We start from the raw sequence: 17,617 nt of genomic DNA on the forward strand, positions 1-17,617 counted from the left end.
TTCGTGGCTCCCCATTTCACTCAGAGTCAAAATCAAAAGGCCCATAGACGCCATCATGGCCCGATTTCTTTCCCTCCCACTTCCTCTCCGCACACCTCTTCTGTCACCTACCTTCTGACGCTGGCCCCTATGCCCTGACTTCCAGCCATTGGCCCCATTGTTCTTCCTCAAAAATCCCAGGTATGGTGGCACCTCAGGGCCGTGGCACTGGCAGACACCCCATTATCCCAGCAGGCACTTCTAGAAGTGCCCTCAGCTCTCTGCACCCACTCCTGGTGTCTTTGCTCAATGGTCTCCTTCTCATCGAGGCCTTCCCTACCCATCTTGCTGAAAACTGCAACCCCCCTTTCCTAGCTCTCTGGATGGCACTGAGCTGCTCACCTGCCCCGCACGCTACTCACTGTGGAACATGCTCTAGCACGCACATGTGCAGACCCCAGCCTATCGCCTCCTCCTACTGGAAGGTGAACTCCATGAAGGTGAAGACATCTGTCTTTCTATCCTCTGCTCTATTTTAACCATCTGGCAAAGCAAGCAAACTCAGCGCAGTACTTATTAGAAGGGAGGGAGCAGAACAACTATTCTGGGACTGACTTCCTGCTGGAGGAGGAACAGAAAATAAACACATAAGCCGATAAGTAAGATAAGTGACGGGCAGAAAAAGTACCACAAACAAAATAAGAGTAAGACTGCTCCAGGACAAGGGGCTGGGGAGGGGGTCCCTGAGTAGGAGACAGCCTAGTGGACACGTCAACCAGGAGCAGACATCGTGTAGCCATGAGGAGGCCAGGGATGCAGCCTCCTGATGTGTCAGCTCTGAAAGCTACTGACTGTGCCTGCGTGTGTGCGCGTGACATGCATGAGCTGGAAGCACAGCTCCATTAGATTATATATGTGTGTGCATGTATATATATGTCTGTGTGTATATATATGTGTGTGTATGTATGTCTGTATAATATACATACACACATGTGTACACATATATAACCTATATATATCTCTATATATAGATTATATATGTATATAGTCACATATATAACCTATATATATCTCTATATATAGATTATATATGTGTATAGTATATATACACATGTATATATTATATATGTGAATATATGTGTGTATATATGTATATATGTGTATTATATATACACACACATATATATGTATACATGTATAATCTATATATCAGAGAGAGAGACTGGCCTGCCAGCAGATGGACAGACATTTGTCAAATGGGGAGAGAGTGGACATTTGTCAGACACGGAGAGAGTGGACATTTATCAGAAGGGGAGAGAGTGTCTTTATTCCTAAAGTTGGTTTCTCAGCTGCAAGGGCAGTGGCCAAGTCCTTCCCCAATCTTACCTTATGAAACAAGGGTGACAGGCATTCAGGGATAGCAAAACGATCTTTCCTATCCTATTTTGGGCCTTAGAGAAAAGTGTAATTGTGCATTTAAATTGTTGTTTGGGATGAGGGGAGCAGAGCACACAGCTATTGGAACCACAGTTTCTCTTCATGCTATCATATGAGGCTGGAACCTGAACTATCTCTGGGAGGCTGCAGGAAGTGGGAACGGAGTTTCACATCCATGCTGGAAGAACAGGTAAAGGCTCCCGAAGGGCTCTGGGTGGTGTCTGCTGCTGATTCAGCAAAGGACTTGTCCTGGACACGGGGGCTGTGGGAGCTGAGCACGGGATTTCAGGTCCTGCTTCACCTCCTTCTCACAGGGAAGAAGCTGTCCACTGCTCACTCCTGGTTAAATTCAAGGAAGAAGGGACACACAAGTGTAGCAGCCCTATAGAAAAGAGAAAGACTTGTAAGTGATGATATTAGTAAACCAGCCTTCCGGCCAGTAAAGACAAATGAATTTAACAAAGAAAAGTCAACTAACCAGAAAGTTTACAGACCGGTGAATCCCACAGGGCTAGCATTATGTGCCAACTCAGTTCTCAGAGCTTACTGAGTTATCTCACTTAATCCCTACCCCAAACCTGATAAAGTAAGTGTCATTGTTCCCATTTTACAGCAGAGGAAACAGAAAGAATCTCAGAGAGGTGAAGTAATTTGCCTGGAGTCACACGGCCGAGGACATGGGTAAACCAACACACATTAATACCTCCCACATTGCTTCTTCCACCATTTCCTCCCTGTTTCTGGCTCTAAAGAATCCCTTCAGACACCATCACGGGGAATATCAACATAATAGGAAAGTGGCAGCCTCGCCCCAGGCCAGGAGTCCCTCAACAAAGCCATAAACCAAGACTTGATCTTTGCCTGGCTCCGGACAGGACAGCAGCAAATGGGGCCCCATTCTGAAAGTCAGGCTCCATCACAAGTACCCACTGTGCCTGCATCTCCGTGGAGAGGCAGGAGGCCAGGTGTAGGCACCTGAGCCCCTCGGGGAGTGGAATGGTGTTGGCTTTAGCCCCAGCAGCCCCGTGGCCTGGGTCTAGTGACTTGGACTCCCCAGCCCCAGTTCCTCCTTTCTGAAATGGAAATCTTCTCTGGACCAGCTTCCTGGGGTACCTATGAGGAGGCAGTGAGCTGCTTCCTATCAAGGCTTAAGGCAGCACCTGTCAAATGCTTAGTCAGCCTTGGCTCTTGTTAGCCTTTTGATTATTTGCTTGCCTTGATTATCAGCTTGTATTACTGTGTGCCTGACACTGACATGTCCCCAAACTCCTCCCCACAAATGTCACCTTCCAGTGCCTCTCCTTACTGTGCTCTCTCCTTCCATGTATATTGCATTTCAACAATAATAACAGCTACTCATCACTGAGCACTTATTTGGTGCTTGGTATTGCGATCAACGCTTCCCAGTGTGTTATGACATCATCCTCATCGTGCCTTGGGAAGCAGGAACTCTGCTGGTCCCATTATGCAGATGAGAAAACTGAGGCAAAGCGATTCGAAGTGGCATATCTGAGGTCACAGGGCTAGAAAGTGGAAGAGGGGGATTCAGACCCACGCATCTGGGTCGTTTCCTCCCCAGCTCATCAGTGTGGTGTGGGGCTGCTCACGTGTTTGGTGAGTAGCTGCAGATTCAGAGCCCACCTAAGGTGAAAAGCAGGAACAGGGTTCCTTCTCATTTCTTCGTAAGGCAGAGCCAGGCTCGTGGGTGTCCCCGCTTTGTCCCTGAAGGGACAGTTTCTGCGTGTCATCTTTGCCTCCTCTGTAACCTATGCAGGGGCCGCAGGCCTGTGATGAGCTGACCCACTGAGCTCCCAGAACAGGCAAAAGAAAAGGGTCCCAGGGTGCAGGAGGGAACCCGAAAGAAAACAGATGGGAAGGGGAGTAATTAAATCAGCACATCCCAAACAGCTAATGGAGGGGACAAGGAGCAAAGCAATTAAGACCAGGTTTGAAGTGTGAACTCACAGAATGGGCACGTGCTTCCGATAAGCTGTCCACTCAAGCTGTTTGGAATACAAACACCAACCAAAACAACACACGCACACACTCTTTTGTGTCATGTTTCTGGAATTCTGTGATGTTTCTTTTCTCATATAATTCCTCCAAAAACGGTCCAGTACAGAATTGCAGGTGGAAGCACTGTGAATAGGCTCTAGGTTTGCCCCAGGTTAAGGGTTAATTTGTTTGAGTTTCAGAACAGGCAGGCAAAGCTCTCCTGGATTTTAAACAGATAACGTCCTTGTCATGTAAGAGCACTTAGATAGAAGGCTGGCTTTGTCTCTTTAAAAAAAAAATATATTTATATATGTATACACACACACATATATATACACACACATAGGTATACACACACACATACACACACATATGTACACACACATATATATACACTCACATATATATACACTCACATATATACACACACACATATATACACACACACATACACATATATATACACACACACATATACACACACACATATACACACATATATACACACACATATATACACACATATACACACACACACATACACACACACATATATATACACACACAGATACACACACACACATATATATGATTGTGTTTGTTGTTGTTGTTGTCGCAGTTGCAGAGATGAAAAAGAAATCTGTGTCTTTAAATGAGGAGGGGCTGTGTAAGGAGGCTTGGGCAGCAAAAAGGCTAATACGCTGTGGAAGAGAAGGAGTTTAATCTAATTTAGTTGGAGGGTGTCTGTCTGCGGTGTTGTTTTTTGGAGTGTGGGAATAGAGGCGGGAAGCTGCCCCCTTGAATGGTCCCTCCTGAGCCAGGAGCAGTGGGGAGCCAGGCGACGCCAGCGATCCAAAGCCCGGCCTTGAAAGAGGATTAAATCAATGCTCTGATTTGCAATTCACACTAATGCACCCCGTGGAACCTTTGGTAATATTTCAAACCACATTTCAAGAGAAGTGGCCTTAAAATAGCTGCCTAAATTGTGCTGGAGCCACACTGGACACCCCACTCATCCACTTTAGGATGGGGGTGCTTCGGGGTTCATTTCTCACCTTCCCCCAACCCTCCACATCTCACAACCAGTGTTCTTAGGCGGAATTAAAACTTTTGCGCCTGTTGAATTCGCTGCAACTTGCATGGCCTTTCTGGTGATACAAACTGTGTTTTCTTTGCTAAGTATTACTTCAGATCACTAAAGGTATTTTCCCTGGAGAAAAAGATGGGGGCACGCCACGGGGAGCATGCCTACTTGATCAGAAAACATAACTTTTTGTGCATGCTTTATATCTGATAAGTTTCTGCAGAAACTTGATACTAGATGAGGTCAGAGAAAATAAGGCCTATTCACATCAGGCTTCCCTGCATGTGAGGCAATGATTGGTAAATAGATCAGTTTTCATTCTTATACTTGAAAGTAGAATTGGAAATGTCCCGGACTAAATACAAATATTGACGACACGAGAAGACGAGAGAAGAAACACAAGAATCACTTACGTGGATCCTCACACTTGAATGTACCAAGAGAGATGATTCAAGCAGCAGCTACTGAAAAGGCGTTAAGACAGCCTGAACCACTTTTTATCTCAACATTCACCAGCACGATTTTATTTCTGTTTATGAGCTTTCTTCCTATGACACGAGTTTACTCTTGCAATTAGCTTGTAACATGCTAAGCTTATGGTTTAATTTCTTTCTACTGCTGAAAGACTCAGTACTTTTTTATCTTAAAGAGATTATTTGGGTTTTCTCTAATCCCATTTCAGAAAACCTCGCAGAGTGCTTATAATTTCCATTGACTATTACATAATAAGAAAAGATACAACTTTGATTTTTAGCAATATCTGTGTCAAAGTACTTTATACTTTTGACTTTGCGAGTTTAAATGGAATGAAACTGGGCGTCTCTTTCAATTCCCCTCCACCTCCAAAAAATATTTAGTTCTTGTCCAAAACACTGCCTGACTCCTGAAATATTCTCTTTCGAAAACCTCATACTTTCCCCGGTGAACGTTTGCAAGAACTTGAAGGTAGATAATGTTTACTGATAGCTTTCCGATAGATATTTTTAGGTGGTTGGGGGTAAAAACATATTCCTTGTCTCTGCACGTTATGTGAAATCATGTTTAATTATAAAGTTTCATTAAAAATCTTTGCTCAAAATTTTAGAAGCCTAATAAGATTTCCATTAATTTAAACATATCACTATTCCCACGACAGCTCCAAAGCTTTCTTTTCCCTCTTTCATCCATGGTTAAATATGTAAATAAAATGTCTAAAGTCATTCTTCAAAGAAGACAAAAGAAAAAAGAGCTGAGGGAAAGACAGCCATAAAATTCCTCCCAATTCTCCATAACATTTGCCAGAGGGGGGTCGGTTGCCAGCCAGGGCTGAGCAGCGGGGAACCCCGGCTGCTCCTTAGACTCACACATCTCAAATCCCACACACAGGAAAAAAAATAAAATAAAATATCTTTTCAGCTGGGGCCATCAAAAGAGCCTTTTCATTTATTAGTTACAGACTTATCTTCCAGTCGCTGATTTCTCAGAACCCTCATTTCTCTATAATAAAGTCTATTTGTTGGTTTCCATCTCAGCTGGACAGGGCGAAGCACTTCTGCAGACATTTTTATAAAAAACGAGAGAAAAAGGCAATCTGAAGTGGTTATAGCTAAAATAATGGGCCTGAACACGGCTGAATTAAAACAGCACAGAAAAGATCAATTAGGAGGCACTTTCTCAAATAGCTCACACCCAGCTCGCGGCGTTTGGCCCTCACTCTTGCACTAAATATTTCTAATAGTTGCTGAGGGAGAGACACAAAAAAGAAAAGAAGGAAAATAAGGGCCAGGAAGGACCTTTGCAAGGAAAATTCTAGAAAAGCCAAGTGATTTCTGCTGAATTAATTTTAATTTAAAGGTTCTGAAAAATTACTCACTAGACAAAAAAACAAAAAACAAAACAAAACAAAAAAAAAACACTATCATAATAAAAATGGCAGTCTTTCAAAATAAAATCATGCAATTTTTCACTTGGGAAATAACACAGTTGAAGGTGGTGTTCTAACTGCCCGGAGTTTCTACCTTCTTTTTCACTTTCTCCCTCACCCCGACTTCCTCCAGCACCTCCTAGTGAGACCCAGGGCACCCAGGGACAGCGACCCAGGGGTAGGTGCCTGAACCTGCCTATTAATTCTGGGATTCTGGGGGCTCAAATGTCTGTTGAACGGATGAATGAATGAGTGGAAAGGTGAGATTTCCCCAAGTTTCTTACCGATGTAAAAATTGTAGGGCTTGTTTTAATTAAAAGCCAGTACTCTCCGAGGAAGTGGCCCACTTCTGCACGGCGTGCAGAAAGCTGGTCAGTGAGGGGGGTTCCTGGCGGGCCCCATCTCCTTCCCGGGCGCTTCCTAGGGAGACCTTGCCCCGTGCTCAGCGTCCCCACCGCGGGGGCCCGTGCAGCCGCCCCCCACGCCGGGTGGAGCGCCGCCAACGCGGGAAGCCCCAGCACGGCCTCCAATGATGTCCGCACACTCCACCCTGCTCCCTGGAATTATCCTCAAACGGGCAGGGGGCAAGCGAGGCCGGTGGACGCGGGACTCGCTCCTCTGACCTCTCCCCGGCCCCCCGGGAGGTAGCGGGAGATTGCACACGCGATCCTGGGAGTTTCCGAACTTTGGAAGATTGTGACCCGGAGAGACCCTGGGAGGAGAGGGCCGGCCACCTCCTAGGGGTGCTGTTTATTTAAGGGTCAACTCAGGACGCTATGGGAAGCACCTGGCGCATCCTTGGGAACAGTGGGGCTTAGGGGTGGGAGCCCCCCGCGAACGCCCTGGGCGGGGGAAGGGAATGGGGGGGGGACGTGGTGTCCTAAGTGACCCCGTCACAGACCCGCCCCAATCCGAGGGGGGTGAGCTCAGAGGACCGGCCCAGGACGCTTCTTCCCCACTTTCCAGGAAAACCGAGCGGCGTGCGCGCCTCCGCGTCCTCGCGGGAGCTGCGGGTCCCCGGGGAGGCTCTGACGCGCTCCTCCCACGACCCACCCCATCCCACCCTACTCCGGGTCCTCCTGCGGGGCTGCAGCCAAGGAGGGCGCTGGCCGGGCATATCACTCGCCAAATCACATAAATACCCCACGAGCGAATGACTTCCTATAATAAATAAACAGCCGCCAAGAAGGCATCTCCAGCCCTGCTGGCGCGAGGCCCCGGCTCTGCGGCTTCGGAGGGGGCGGGGGTTACCGGGGTACAAACCAAGCCCCCACTTCCCGCGGGGTGGGAGGCGGTGTTCAAAGTCCCGGGACGCTTCTCGCCCCCTCCCCCTCCCCGCCTTCTTAGAGGAGACCTCGGATGAGCGGCCCTAAAATCCGGATTCTTAGAGCCCCTCCCCCTCCCCTTAGCTCGTCTCTTTGAAATTTCAAAGAAAATCCCTCCTCTGAGCCCGGAACCCGGAGCCCGGGGCTGGTAGCACCTCCCCAGCCTCGGGAAGATGCGGGCAGGTTTACAAGCAAGGGCCCACTTTATGGCCCAGGCTATAAAACGCAAATCCCACCTCTCTTTGAAAGCGCCCTCCGCCCGGGACTCACCATAAAAGGAAGAGAAGATGCGCCCCGCGCCCCTCGCCGCGGACCACCCCCCCAACCCCTTCTCCCGCCAGTCCCCGAACTTCCCGTAACCTCGGCGTCCTCGGGGTGCCGGGGACCATCCCGGGGACCGCCGGGAAAGGGGGCGCCGGCGGAGAGGATAGCAAGAGGCAAAGTTGGAGGCCAGGCAGAGAGAGGGCGAGGAGAGGCGGGAGGGACTGCCGGGGTGGGTCGCAGCGCGCAGAGCCCCGCGCGCCAGGCGGGCTGTCCTGGGGCTGGCGGGCGACGCGGGCGGGACTCGGCGCTGCGCCCCCCGCTGGGCTGCAGGCGGGGTGGGATTGGCCCCCGCGGGGCCCGGGAGCCCGCGGCGGGGCGGCGGGGCGGCGGGGAGGAGGCTGCCCCGGGCCGCTGCGCTTTCTCATGCAAAGCAGCGGCGGGGCGGGGCGCGCGGCCCGGGGGCGGGGCCTGTCAGCGCTCGGCTTTTCTGCCCCCTTTTGCCTTTTTGCGAGTCTTCTCATCCCAGGACGCAAACCTCGAAACAGCTGCCGGCTGGGCCCGGCGGAGGCCGGCGCAGGGAGGGAGGAGCCGCCCGGGCCCTGGGGGCGCCGCGAGCTGGCCCGGCCTCGGTGTGCCCGCGCCGCCAGCCCGCTCCAGACGCGCCACCTGGGCGCTCCAGGAAGAGGCCGAAGTTTGCCGCGGCCGTGAGTTGGAGCTCGCGCCGGGCCGCTGCGCCGGGAGTTCCGGGGGCTTGCCTCGCTTCCCGGTATTGTTTGCAAACTTTGCTGCTCTCCGCCGCGGTCCCCAACTCGGCGGTCGCCGGGCGCGGAGAGCCGAGCCGGGGGCGCTGTGCGCAGCGCTCGGGCCAGGCGGGGCGGGCATGGGCGGGGGCCCGAGCAGGGGTGGAGAGCCGGGGCCAGCAGCAGCCCGTGCCCGGGAGCGGCGGCGCTGAGGGGCGCGGAGCTCCCGGCGAGGACACGTCCAACGCCAGCATGCAGCGCCCGGGCCCCCGCCTGTGGCTGGTCCTGCAGGTGATGGGCTCGTGCGCCGCCATCAGCTCCATGGACATGGAGCGCCCGGGCGACGGCAAATGCCAGCCCATCGAGATCCCGATGTGCAAGGACATCGGCTACAACATGACTCGCATGCCCAACCTGATGGGCCACGAGAACCAGCGCGAGGCAGCCATCCAACTGCACGAGTTCGCGCCGCTGGTGGAGTACGGCTGCCACGGCCACCTCCGCTTCTTCCTGTGCTCGCTGTACGCGCCGATGTGCACCGAGCAGGTCTCCACCCCCATCCCCGCCTGCCGGGTCATGTGCGAGCAGGCCCGGCTCAAGTGCTCCCCGATTATGGAGCAGTTCAACTTCAAGTGGCCCGACTCCCTGGACTGCCGGAAACTCCCCAACAAGAACGACCCCAACTACCTGTGCATGGAGGCGCCCAACAACAGCTCGGACGAGCCCACCCGGGGCTCGGGCCTTTTCCCGCCGCTGTTCCGGCCGCAGCGGCCCCACAGCGCGCAGGAGCACCCGCTGAAGGACGGGGGCCCCGGACGCAGCGGCTGCGACAACCCGGGCAAGTTCCACCACGTGGAGAAGAGCGCGTCGTGCGCGCCGCTCTGCACGCCCGGCGTGGACGTGTACTGGAGCCGCGAGGACAAGCGCTTCGCCGTGGTCTGGCTGGCCATCTGGGCCGTGCTGTGCTTCTTCTCCAGCGCCTTCACCGTGCTCACCTTCCTCATCGACCCGGCCCGCTTCCGCTACCCCGAGCGCCCCATCATCTTCCTCTCCATGTGCTACTGCGTCTACTCCGTGGGCTACCTCATCCGCCTCTTCGCCGGCGCCGAGAGCATCGCCTGCGACCGGGACAGCGGCCAGCTCTATGTCATCCAGGAGGGACTGGAGAGCACCGGCTGCACGCTGGTCTTCCTGGTCCTCTACTACTTCGGCATGGCCAGCTCGCTGTGGTGGGTGGTCCTCACGCTCACCTGGTTCCTGGCCGCCGGCAAGAAGTGGGGCCACGAGGCCATCGAAGCCAACAGCAGCTACTTCCACCTGGCAGCCTGGGCCATCCCGGCGGTGAAGACCATCCTGATCCTGGTCATGCGCAGGGTGGCGGGGGACGAGCTCACCGGGGTCTGCTACGTGGGCAGCATGGACGTCAACGCGCTCACCGGCTTCGTGCTCATTCCCCTGGCCTGCTACCTGGTCATCGGCACGTCCTTCATCCTCTCGGGCTTCGTGGCCCTGTTCCACATCCGAAGGGTGATGAAGACGGGCGGCGAGAACACGGACAAGCTGGAGAAGCTCATGGTGCGTATCGGGCTCTTCTCTGTGCTGTACACCGTGCCGGCCACCTGTGTGATCGCCTGCTACTTTTACGAACGCCTCAACATGGATTACTGGAAGATCCTGGCGGCGCAGCACAAGTGCAAAATGAACAACCAGACTAAAACGCTGGACTGCCTGATGGCCACCTCCATCCCCGCCGTGGAGATCTTCATGGTGAAGATCTTTATGCTGCTGGTGGTGGGCATCACCAGCGGGATGTGGATTTGGACCTCCAAGACTCTGCAGTCCTGGCAGCAGGTGTGCAGCCGTAGGTTAAAGAAGAAGAGCCGGAGAAAACCGGCCAGCGTGATCACCAGCGGTGGGATTTACAAAAAAGCCCAGCATCCCCAGAAAACTCACCACGGGAAATATGAGATCCCTGCCCAGCCGCCCACCTGCGTGTGAACAGGGCTGGAGGGAAGGGCACAGGGGCGCCTGGAGCTAAGATGTGGTGCTTTCCTTGGTTGTTTTTTTCTTTCTTCTTCTTCTTCTTTTTTTTTTTTTATAAAAGCAAAAGAGAAATACATAAAAAAGTGTTTACCCTGAAATTCAGGATGCTGTGATACACTGAAAGGAAAAATGTACTTAAAAGGTTTTATTTTGTTTTGTTTTGTTTTTCCAGCGAAGGGAAGCTCCCCCAGTGAAGTAGCCTCTTGTGTAACTAATGTGTGGTAAAGTAGTTGATTCAGCCCTCAGAAGAAAACTTTTGTTTAGAGCCCTCCGTAAATATACATCTGTGTATTTGAGTTGGCTTTGCTACCCATTTACAAATAAGAGGACAGATAACTGCTTTGCAAATTCAAGAGCCTCCCCTGGGTTAACAAATGAGCCATCCCCAGGGCCCACCCCCAGGAAGGCCACAGTGCTGGGCGGCATCCCTGCAGAGGAAAGACAGGACCCGGGGCCGCCTCACACCCCAGTGGATTTGGAGTCCCTTAAAATAGACTCCAGCCTTCACCAATAGTCTCTCTGCAAGACAGAAACCTCCATCAAACCTCACATTTGTGAACTCAAACGATGTGCAATACATTTTTTTTCCTCTTTCCTTGAAAATAAAAAGAGAAACAAGTATTTTGCTGTATATAAAGACAACAAAAGAAATCTCCTAACAAAAGAACTAAGAGGCCCAGCCCTCAGAAACCCTTCAGTGCTACATTTTGTGGCTTTTTAATGGAAACCAAGCCAATGTTATAGATGTTTGGACTGATTTGTGGAAAGGAGGGGGGAAGAGGGAGAAGGATCATTCAAAAGTTACCCAAAGGGCTTATTGACTCTTTCTATTGTTAAACAAATGATTTCCACAAACAGATCAGGAAGCACTAGGTTGCCAGAGACACTTTGTCTAGTGTATTCTCTTCACAGTGCCAGGAAAGAGTGGTTTCTGCGTGTGTGTATTTGTAATATATGATATTTTTCATGCTCCACTATTTTATTAAAAATAAAATATGTTCTTTAGTTTGCTGCTAGTCCCTGGTTCGTGGTGAGGTTTCCCTTCTCTGTGTGTGGAGAGACTACAGGACACTTTCTCCCTTTGCTTTTTAAGCAAATTCTGGGGGTGTGCTTCTAGCCAGAGAGTACTGGTTATCTATATAAAATTGCAGATCAGAGGATTCCAAGATTGGAAGAATCATTCACTTGTGAGTTTCAGAGGAACTGCAGGCAGGCAATGTGTGAAGTTGGAAGTCGTTTCTGTGACTGTTGGTAGCTGGACATGAGGGCTTAGTTGTAGACACATGTCACCAAGGAGAGCCTCACCACTAAGCGTGGACCCACTCATGAGCCTGGATTAGCCTGTTTTAATATATTCAGAGTAGAGCCAACCGATGAGGAGAACTAAATCATCTGTATTCAATTGACCTGCTAGGCTCAAATGGTACCTAGACAGAGCTGTATCCATCAGCCCGAAGTGTGCTGGCTTTGCAGTGACTGAACGATGAAGACATTTACAAAACAGATTATAGACCTGGACGGGATAAAATACCTGCTAAGGGTGGTGAATCCTTAAGAGAAAGTTAAGCAGCTTTGGAACTTCATGGTACTTGGTTCTTCTCCAGGGTTTGCTGTTAGAACTGGGTAGCTGTAAAGAACTGCCCCCGGTCTGCTGGTCAAAGGCACAACTACACTCAAGTTCCAGCCAGAAGGAAGCAAGGGCACAGTGCAGTCCTACTGTGGTGAGGACTCTATTAATATAAAGCAAGCCAAGCTGCCCCTGGGGCCGTGCCTTTGTCCAGCTCCAAGTTAAACAAGGAGTTCTGGAAAACTTGGAGCATGGATGACACGCTTACCAATGAGGAGGAGAGCCTGGAGCCAGTGCTGTCTGTTTTCTGAAGAGGGTGTTCAAAAATTCAACCTGGTAAACATAAGATCACCCATCAACACTAGGGCTAGAAACAGACTTACATTGGTTTTGAGGGGCTACTGCACATGGCCGTGAATATTTGCGGGCACAGGAGCAGGCAGATCGGTGGTTTGGGATCAAGTCTGACAAACGGAAACACCAGCTAGGTAGGCAAAGTAAAAGAATGCAAAATCCCAAAGAGCTTGCAGTGCATTAAAAAAGAATGCAGAAAAGCTTCAGAAATGCCCCCAAATAAAATTTCTTTGTTGATTGTTTTCACCTAGTCCCCCAAAAGACTACATAGAAATATTGATGTCTCCATGCATGTATGGGTATAGCGTTTCCTTTTTGTCACTCTTAGGGAAAATAAAAATAACGTATTTGGAATAGAACTTTCAAAAAGTCCGGAAGGGTAACATTGTCCGGATGCTGCTGTGAGCCCCAAGGCTACATATAACCCAAAGATATTTGGTTCTAAAATTCCTGGACTACAGCAGCTTCAGACCTGCCCACGCTCGGGTGTGTAGGCTCAAAAATGTGGTCCCAAGGAAAGACATATTCAATAACACACCTAAGAGCCTCTGTTGTTAGTTATCCCTGAATGTGTCTCACTGTGGATGCATCCCAGAAATGACTGATCTTGTTTACGAATGTTAAGGGATTGTGACATGTGGCTGGGTTGGGTGCAGCAGGGTGAGTGTAACAGTGAGCAGTGCAAGGAGCAGCTGTAGAGCTTCCAAGCAAAATGCTCTAAGGTCTTCCTCTCCCTCTCTCTCTCTCTTTCTCTCTCTCTCTCTCTCTCTCTCTCTCTGCTAAGCTGAAATCTGACCCTCCCTCACATACAGACAGTGAGTTTTAGGAGAAGCATCAAGGCCTAAAAGTCAGAAAGCTGGAAAAAAAAGAAAGAAGGCAGGGAGGGAGGGAGGAAGGAAGGAAGGAAAGAAGCAAGGAGAAAGAAAGACAGGCAAACACATCACTAGTGAAGGAAGGAAGGAAGGAAGGAAGGGGAAAGACAGGCAAAAACATCACTAGTGAAGGAAGGAAGGAAAGAAAGAAGGAAGGAGAAAGAAAGACAAGCAAACACATCACTAGTGAAGGAAGGAAGGAGAAAGAAAGACAGGCAAACACATCACTAGTGAAGGAAAGAAAGAAAGAAGGAAAGAGAAAGAAAGACAGGCAAACACATCACTAGTGAAGGAAGGAAAGAAGGAAGGAAGGAAGGAAGGAAAGAAGGAAGGAAGGAAGGAAGGAGGGAAAGAAAGGAAGGAGAAAGAAACAAAGACAGGCAAACATCACTAGTGAAGGAAGGAAGGAAGAAGAAAGACAGCCAAACACATCACTAGTGAAGGAAGGAAAGAAGGAAGGAAGGAAGGAAGGAAAGAAGGAAGGAAGGAAGGAAGGAGGGAAAGAAAGGAAGGAGAAAGAAACAAAGACAGGCAAACATCACTAGTGAAGGAAGGAAGGAAGAAGAAAGACAGCCAAACACATCACTAGTGAAGGAAGGAAGGAAAGAAGGAAGTAGAAACAAAGACAGGCAAACACATCACTAGTGAAGGAGGGAAGGAGAAAGAAAGAAAGGCAAACACATCACTAGTGAAGGAAGGAAGGAGAAAGAAAGGCAAACACATCGCTAGTGAAGGAAGGAAGGAAAGAAAGAAAAAGAGAAAAAGAAAGAAAGGCAAACACATATCACTAGTCCTTAGATTCTCTTTAGCTCAGTACAGGGTTTCCAAGGAATTGTTGATAGCATTAATTTGGAGATTTCTCAGCATCTGTGCCCCATGGCCTTAGTTTTAGAAAAATGGCAACCTGTTTTGGATGGCAGTGGTGGAGTCATAGAAGAAGCCCAAAGAAGGAGATTGTCCAAGATCTACACCCATTCATCCCTCCCTTCCTTCCTTCAGCCTCCAGCCAATCACCACCCACCACATGCTAAGGCTGAGAAACAGAACTGGCACCTGGTCTGTGGTTTTGCAGTGGACAGGAGAGACCTTCATGGCACATCTTATATGCGCCTCTGTGAGGCATCAGGGCAGGAGTCCCAAAAGTAGATGTATTTCCACGGGGCCCCTAGACGCATACAAGGCAGAAGATTCAGCCTATGTGAGGTCATAGCAAGGGGAAGCTGCAGGCTCATGTAGAAGGCAAGAGAAGTTATCATCAGAGAATCAAAAAACTCCATTGGGACCCGGACTGGGTCTGGCTCATGATCCCCTATGTAAGCCCACACCTTGCAGAGGGCTTTGGGTGTGGTAAGAATAACTACAACAATAGCAATTGCTGTGATAATAGTAATGGTAGCAGCACAGCCCTGAGAGCATTTACTGTGTGCTGAACAGGTTGCTGGGACTATCTTAGTGAATCCTCAATGCATTCAGGGAGGTACTGTCATCAGCCCCGCTTTTCGTGTGAAGACCCTGACACAGAGAGGTTAAGTAAATTTCCAGGGTCACATGACAAATAAAAGACCCAGAACAGGAACTGGGTGGTCTGATAACAGATCTGGAACCCCCAATTCGGTAAGCGATTGTTGAATAAATGAATGAATGAACAATAGCTGACTACTTTACATGCATTAATTCAATCCTCTGACAAACATTGGTGGTACTGCTCTCATGCTCATAATATTACAGATGAGGAATTTGGAGCACAAAGTAGTTGTGTCACTTACCCAAGGTCACACAGGCAGCAAGCAGAGAGTCTGGCATGCAAACCTGGGCTGTGGGACTCCAGACCTGCACCTCTGACTACCAGGCTTTCCCACCTCTCTGGTTTCTCAGGACTTGACTAAATCATTTCATCTTCACAGCAGCACCGCTGCACCTTTATTCCAAGCAAAAGGAGAACAAGGTTGCATGGCAAAGAGGAAAAGCCACTTGGCCAGTGTGGGGGAGCCCAAGGGATGAGGCCACAGCAACCTGCATTTTTGCAGCAGTCACGAGGGTGCTAGCAGTGGGGCTGGGGGGAAGCAGGTGGATGGAGAGGTCCTTAGAAGGAAGAACCAGGATTAGGTTTTATGTAGAAAGGGAGCAAGAAGGAATGGTCAGGGAGGACCACACCATTTCTGACTTTGGTGGCAAAGTGACATTCCTCAAGACAGGAGAAAACCAGCAAAGGACAGGCAGTGTGATGGGAAGTGAAGATGAGTGCAATGTGGATTATTTACCATCAAGGTGTCTGTAGAGAATTTGGGATGAAGTCATGGTCACAGGCGGGTGTTTGAAATGGTGAGAGTTGGAGCTGTGGTTAACCTCAGGAAGCAAGTGGGTCTCTCCAGGGACAGAGGAGGGAGGAGGGCAGACATCAGGGCCAGGTGAACAAAGAGGAGGTTGCAAGGGGAGCTGTGACTGGGAGCAGCCCCTTAACCACTTGGGCGCTGGGTGCCCATTTTTACTATAAGAGGATTGGCAGAGGAGATTATGTAAATGGCTTTATCCAGCGTCAAAATACGTGATCCAGATAGCGCTAAGGGGGAATGCAGCAAGGATCTTACAGGAGTGACTTAGGAGGATCCACTCCTGCCTGTGATAACTCAGCCTCTGTATCTTTAACTTAACCCTTGGGCTACACAAGCAAAATTAAAATCAGCTCCAAGAGCTCATAGTTTTAAATTCTCCACTAGCATCTTTGAGGATGCTGCTTCAAGACAGAGAAACAGAAGAGAAAAATCAAGAAGTATTCCTGAGGCCATAGATATTATCCTACATTCTAGATTATTTTCTCAGAAGGAGGAGAAAGAAATACAGAAAATGATAACAGATTGGAGTGCAAACTGGCATTTTACACTTAAAGGATTGCAGATATAAACATCGTTTAGGACTGAACTATATCTTGCCTTCTCTATGAGCTGGTTTTTAGTTTGACTCAACCACTTACACATTGCTTCACCTTGAGCAAGATACCAGAACTTCCCTGCCTCTGTTTCTTCATGTGTAAAATGGGCATGACAATGGTACCCATCTCACTGGACTGTCACTTACAAATAGCTCATGCTTATTGAACAAGTATTACATGCTCAACTGCTTTAAGTTCTCTGTGTTTATTAATTCATCTACTCCTCACAACAGCCCTAGGAGACATGGTACGAGATTAAATAAAACCATTTGTGTAAAGTACTTGGAAGGCTGCTTCGCGCAGAGCAAATGCTCCATAAAATGATCTATTTTTATGTTTTTTGTCCCTCCCCCCAAAGAAAGTTGAATCCTGTAAGCTAATGAGTAGGGCTCTTTAAAGAAAATGAGTTTTTTCTTACAGAAACACTTTTTCCAATACTGTGTTCAGGTTCCACAGAAAACCCACTGATCTTTCAAGTTTAAAAGGCAGGCACAGAGCCTCTACAGCAGTGAAAAATATTCTCTGTCTTTCCCTTTGAACACAATAACATCATAGCTGACTTCCCAGGAAATCAGACCTCATGCACGGACACCTCTATACGCAAATGGATAAAGATGGTTGTAATATGGAAATGCAGAAAAACGGTCAGACTTCAGGGAAGCTCGTGAAACAAGCGCAGGCAGCATAGTGTGGGGTGTTTTTTAATGTTTTATTAAGAGTGTGAAGGCCAAGCTGGAGGGAGGAGGGAAGGAGACGTTTGAAATCTGAAAGAATAAGTTTCAGCTGCCGAGGTGAGCTGTCGTAATTGGGGACACTCCTAGGAAAATGACACTGTTGGATCCCACACAATGTCCGCAGCCCATCCGGACTTCCCCAAAGTCAGTGCCTGTCGCTTTGTTATTCTAAGACTTTCTGAATGTTTCTGTTTTTATATACATTGTTTGGTACCAGGCTGCCCTCCAGGGGCCTTTGGTTTATAGGAAGGGATTCATAACAGCAATCCTTGCCACACGCCCATCTCCTTCCCAGACGCTGGGGGCTTCAGGGGTTCTGTAGATGGGATAGGGTGTTCCCAGGTGGTCTCTTGCAACAGAAGTCCTCAAAGGACGCAATTTGTGGCATTTT

General features: G+C 49.4%; 2 protein-coding genes across 2 annotated transcripts; one reads left to right on the forward strand and one right to left on the reverse strand.

Annotated features, from left to right (window-relative positions):
• Window positions 1-1,174: 1,174 nt before the first annotated feature.
• LOC134759481 (uncharacterized) lies at window positions 1,175-8,508 on the reverse strand. Its single transcript, XM_063711983.1, has 2 exons — window positions 7,994-8,508; window positions 1,175-1,798 (listed from the first exon to the last, which is right to left on the reverse strand). The coding sequence occupies exons 1-2, from the start codon at window positions 8,506-8,508 to the stop codon at window positions 1,750-1,752; spliced, it is 564 nt and encodes a 187-aa protein (XP_063568053.1). The 3' UTR covers window positions 1,175-1,749.
• On the forward strand, window positions 8,500-14,336 carry FZD10 (frizzled class receptor 10). The gene has a single exon (XM_002823989.3). It carries the CDS (start codon window positions 8,980-8,982, stop codon window positions 10,723-10,725), a length of 1,746 nt encoding a protein of 581 aa, XP_002824035.2. The 5' UTR covers window positions 8,500-8,979; the 3' UTR covers window positions 10,726-14,336.
• The last annotated feature ends 3,281 nt before the right edge of the window (window positions 14,337-17,617 follow it).

Source organism: Pongo abelii, chromosome 10, assembly GCF_028885655.2.
Source record: "Pongo abelii isolate AG06213 chromosome 10, NHGRI_mPonAbe1-v2.0_pri, whole genome shotgun sequence".
Classification (NCBI taxonomy): domain Eukaryota; kingdom Metazoa; phylum Chordata; class Mammalia; order Primates; family Hominidae; genus Pongo; species Pongo abelii.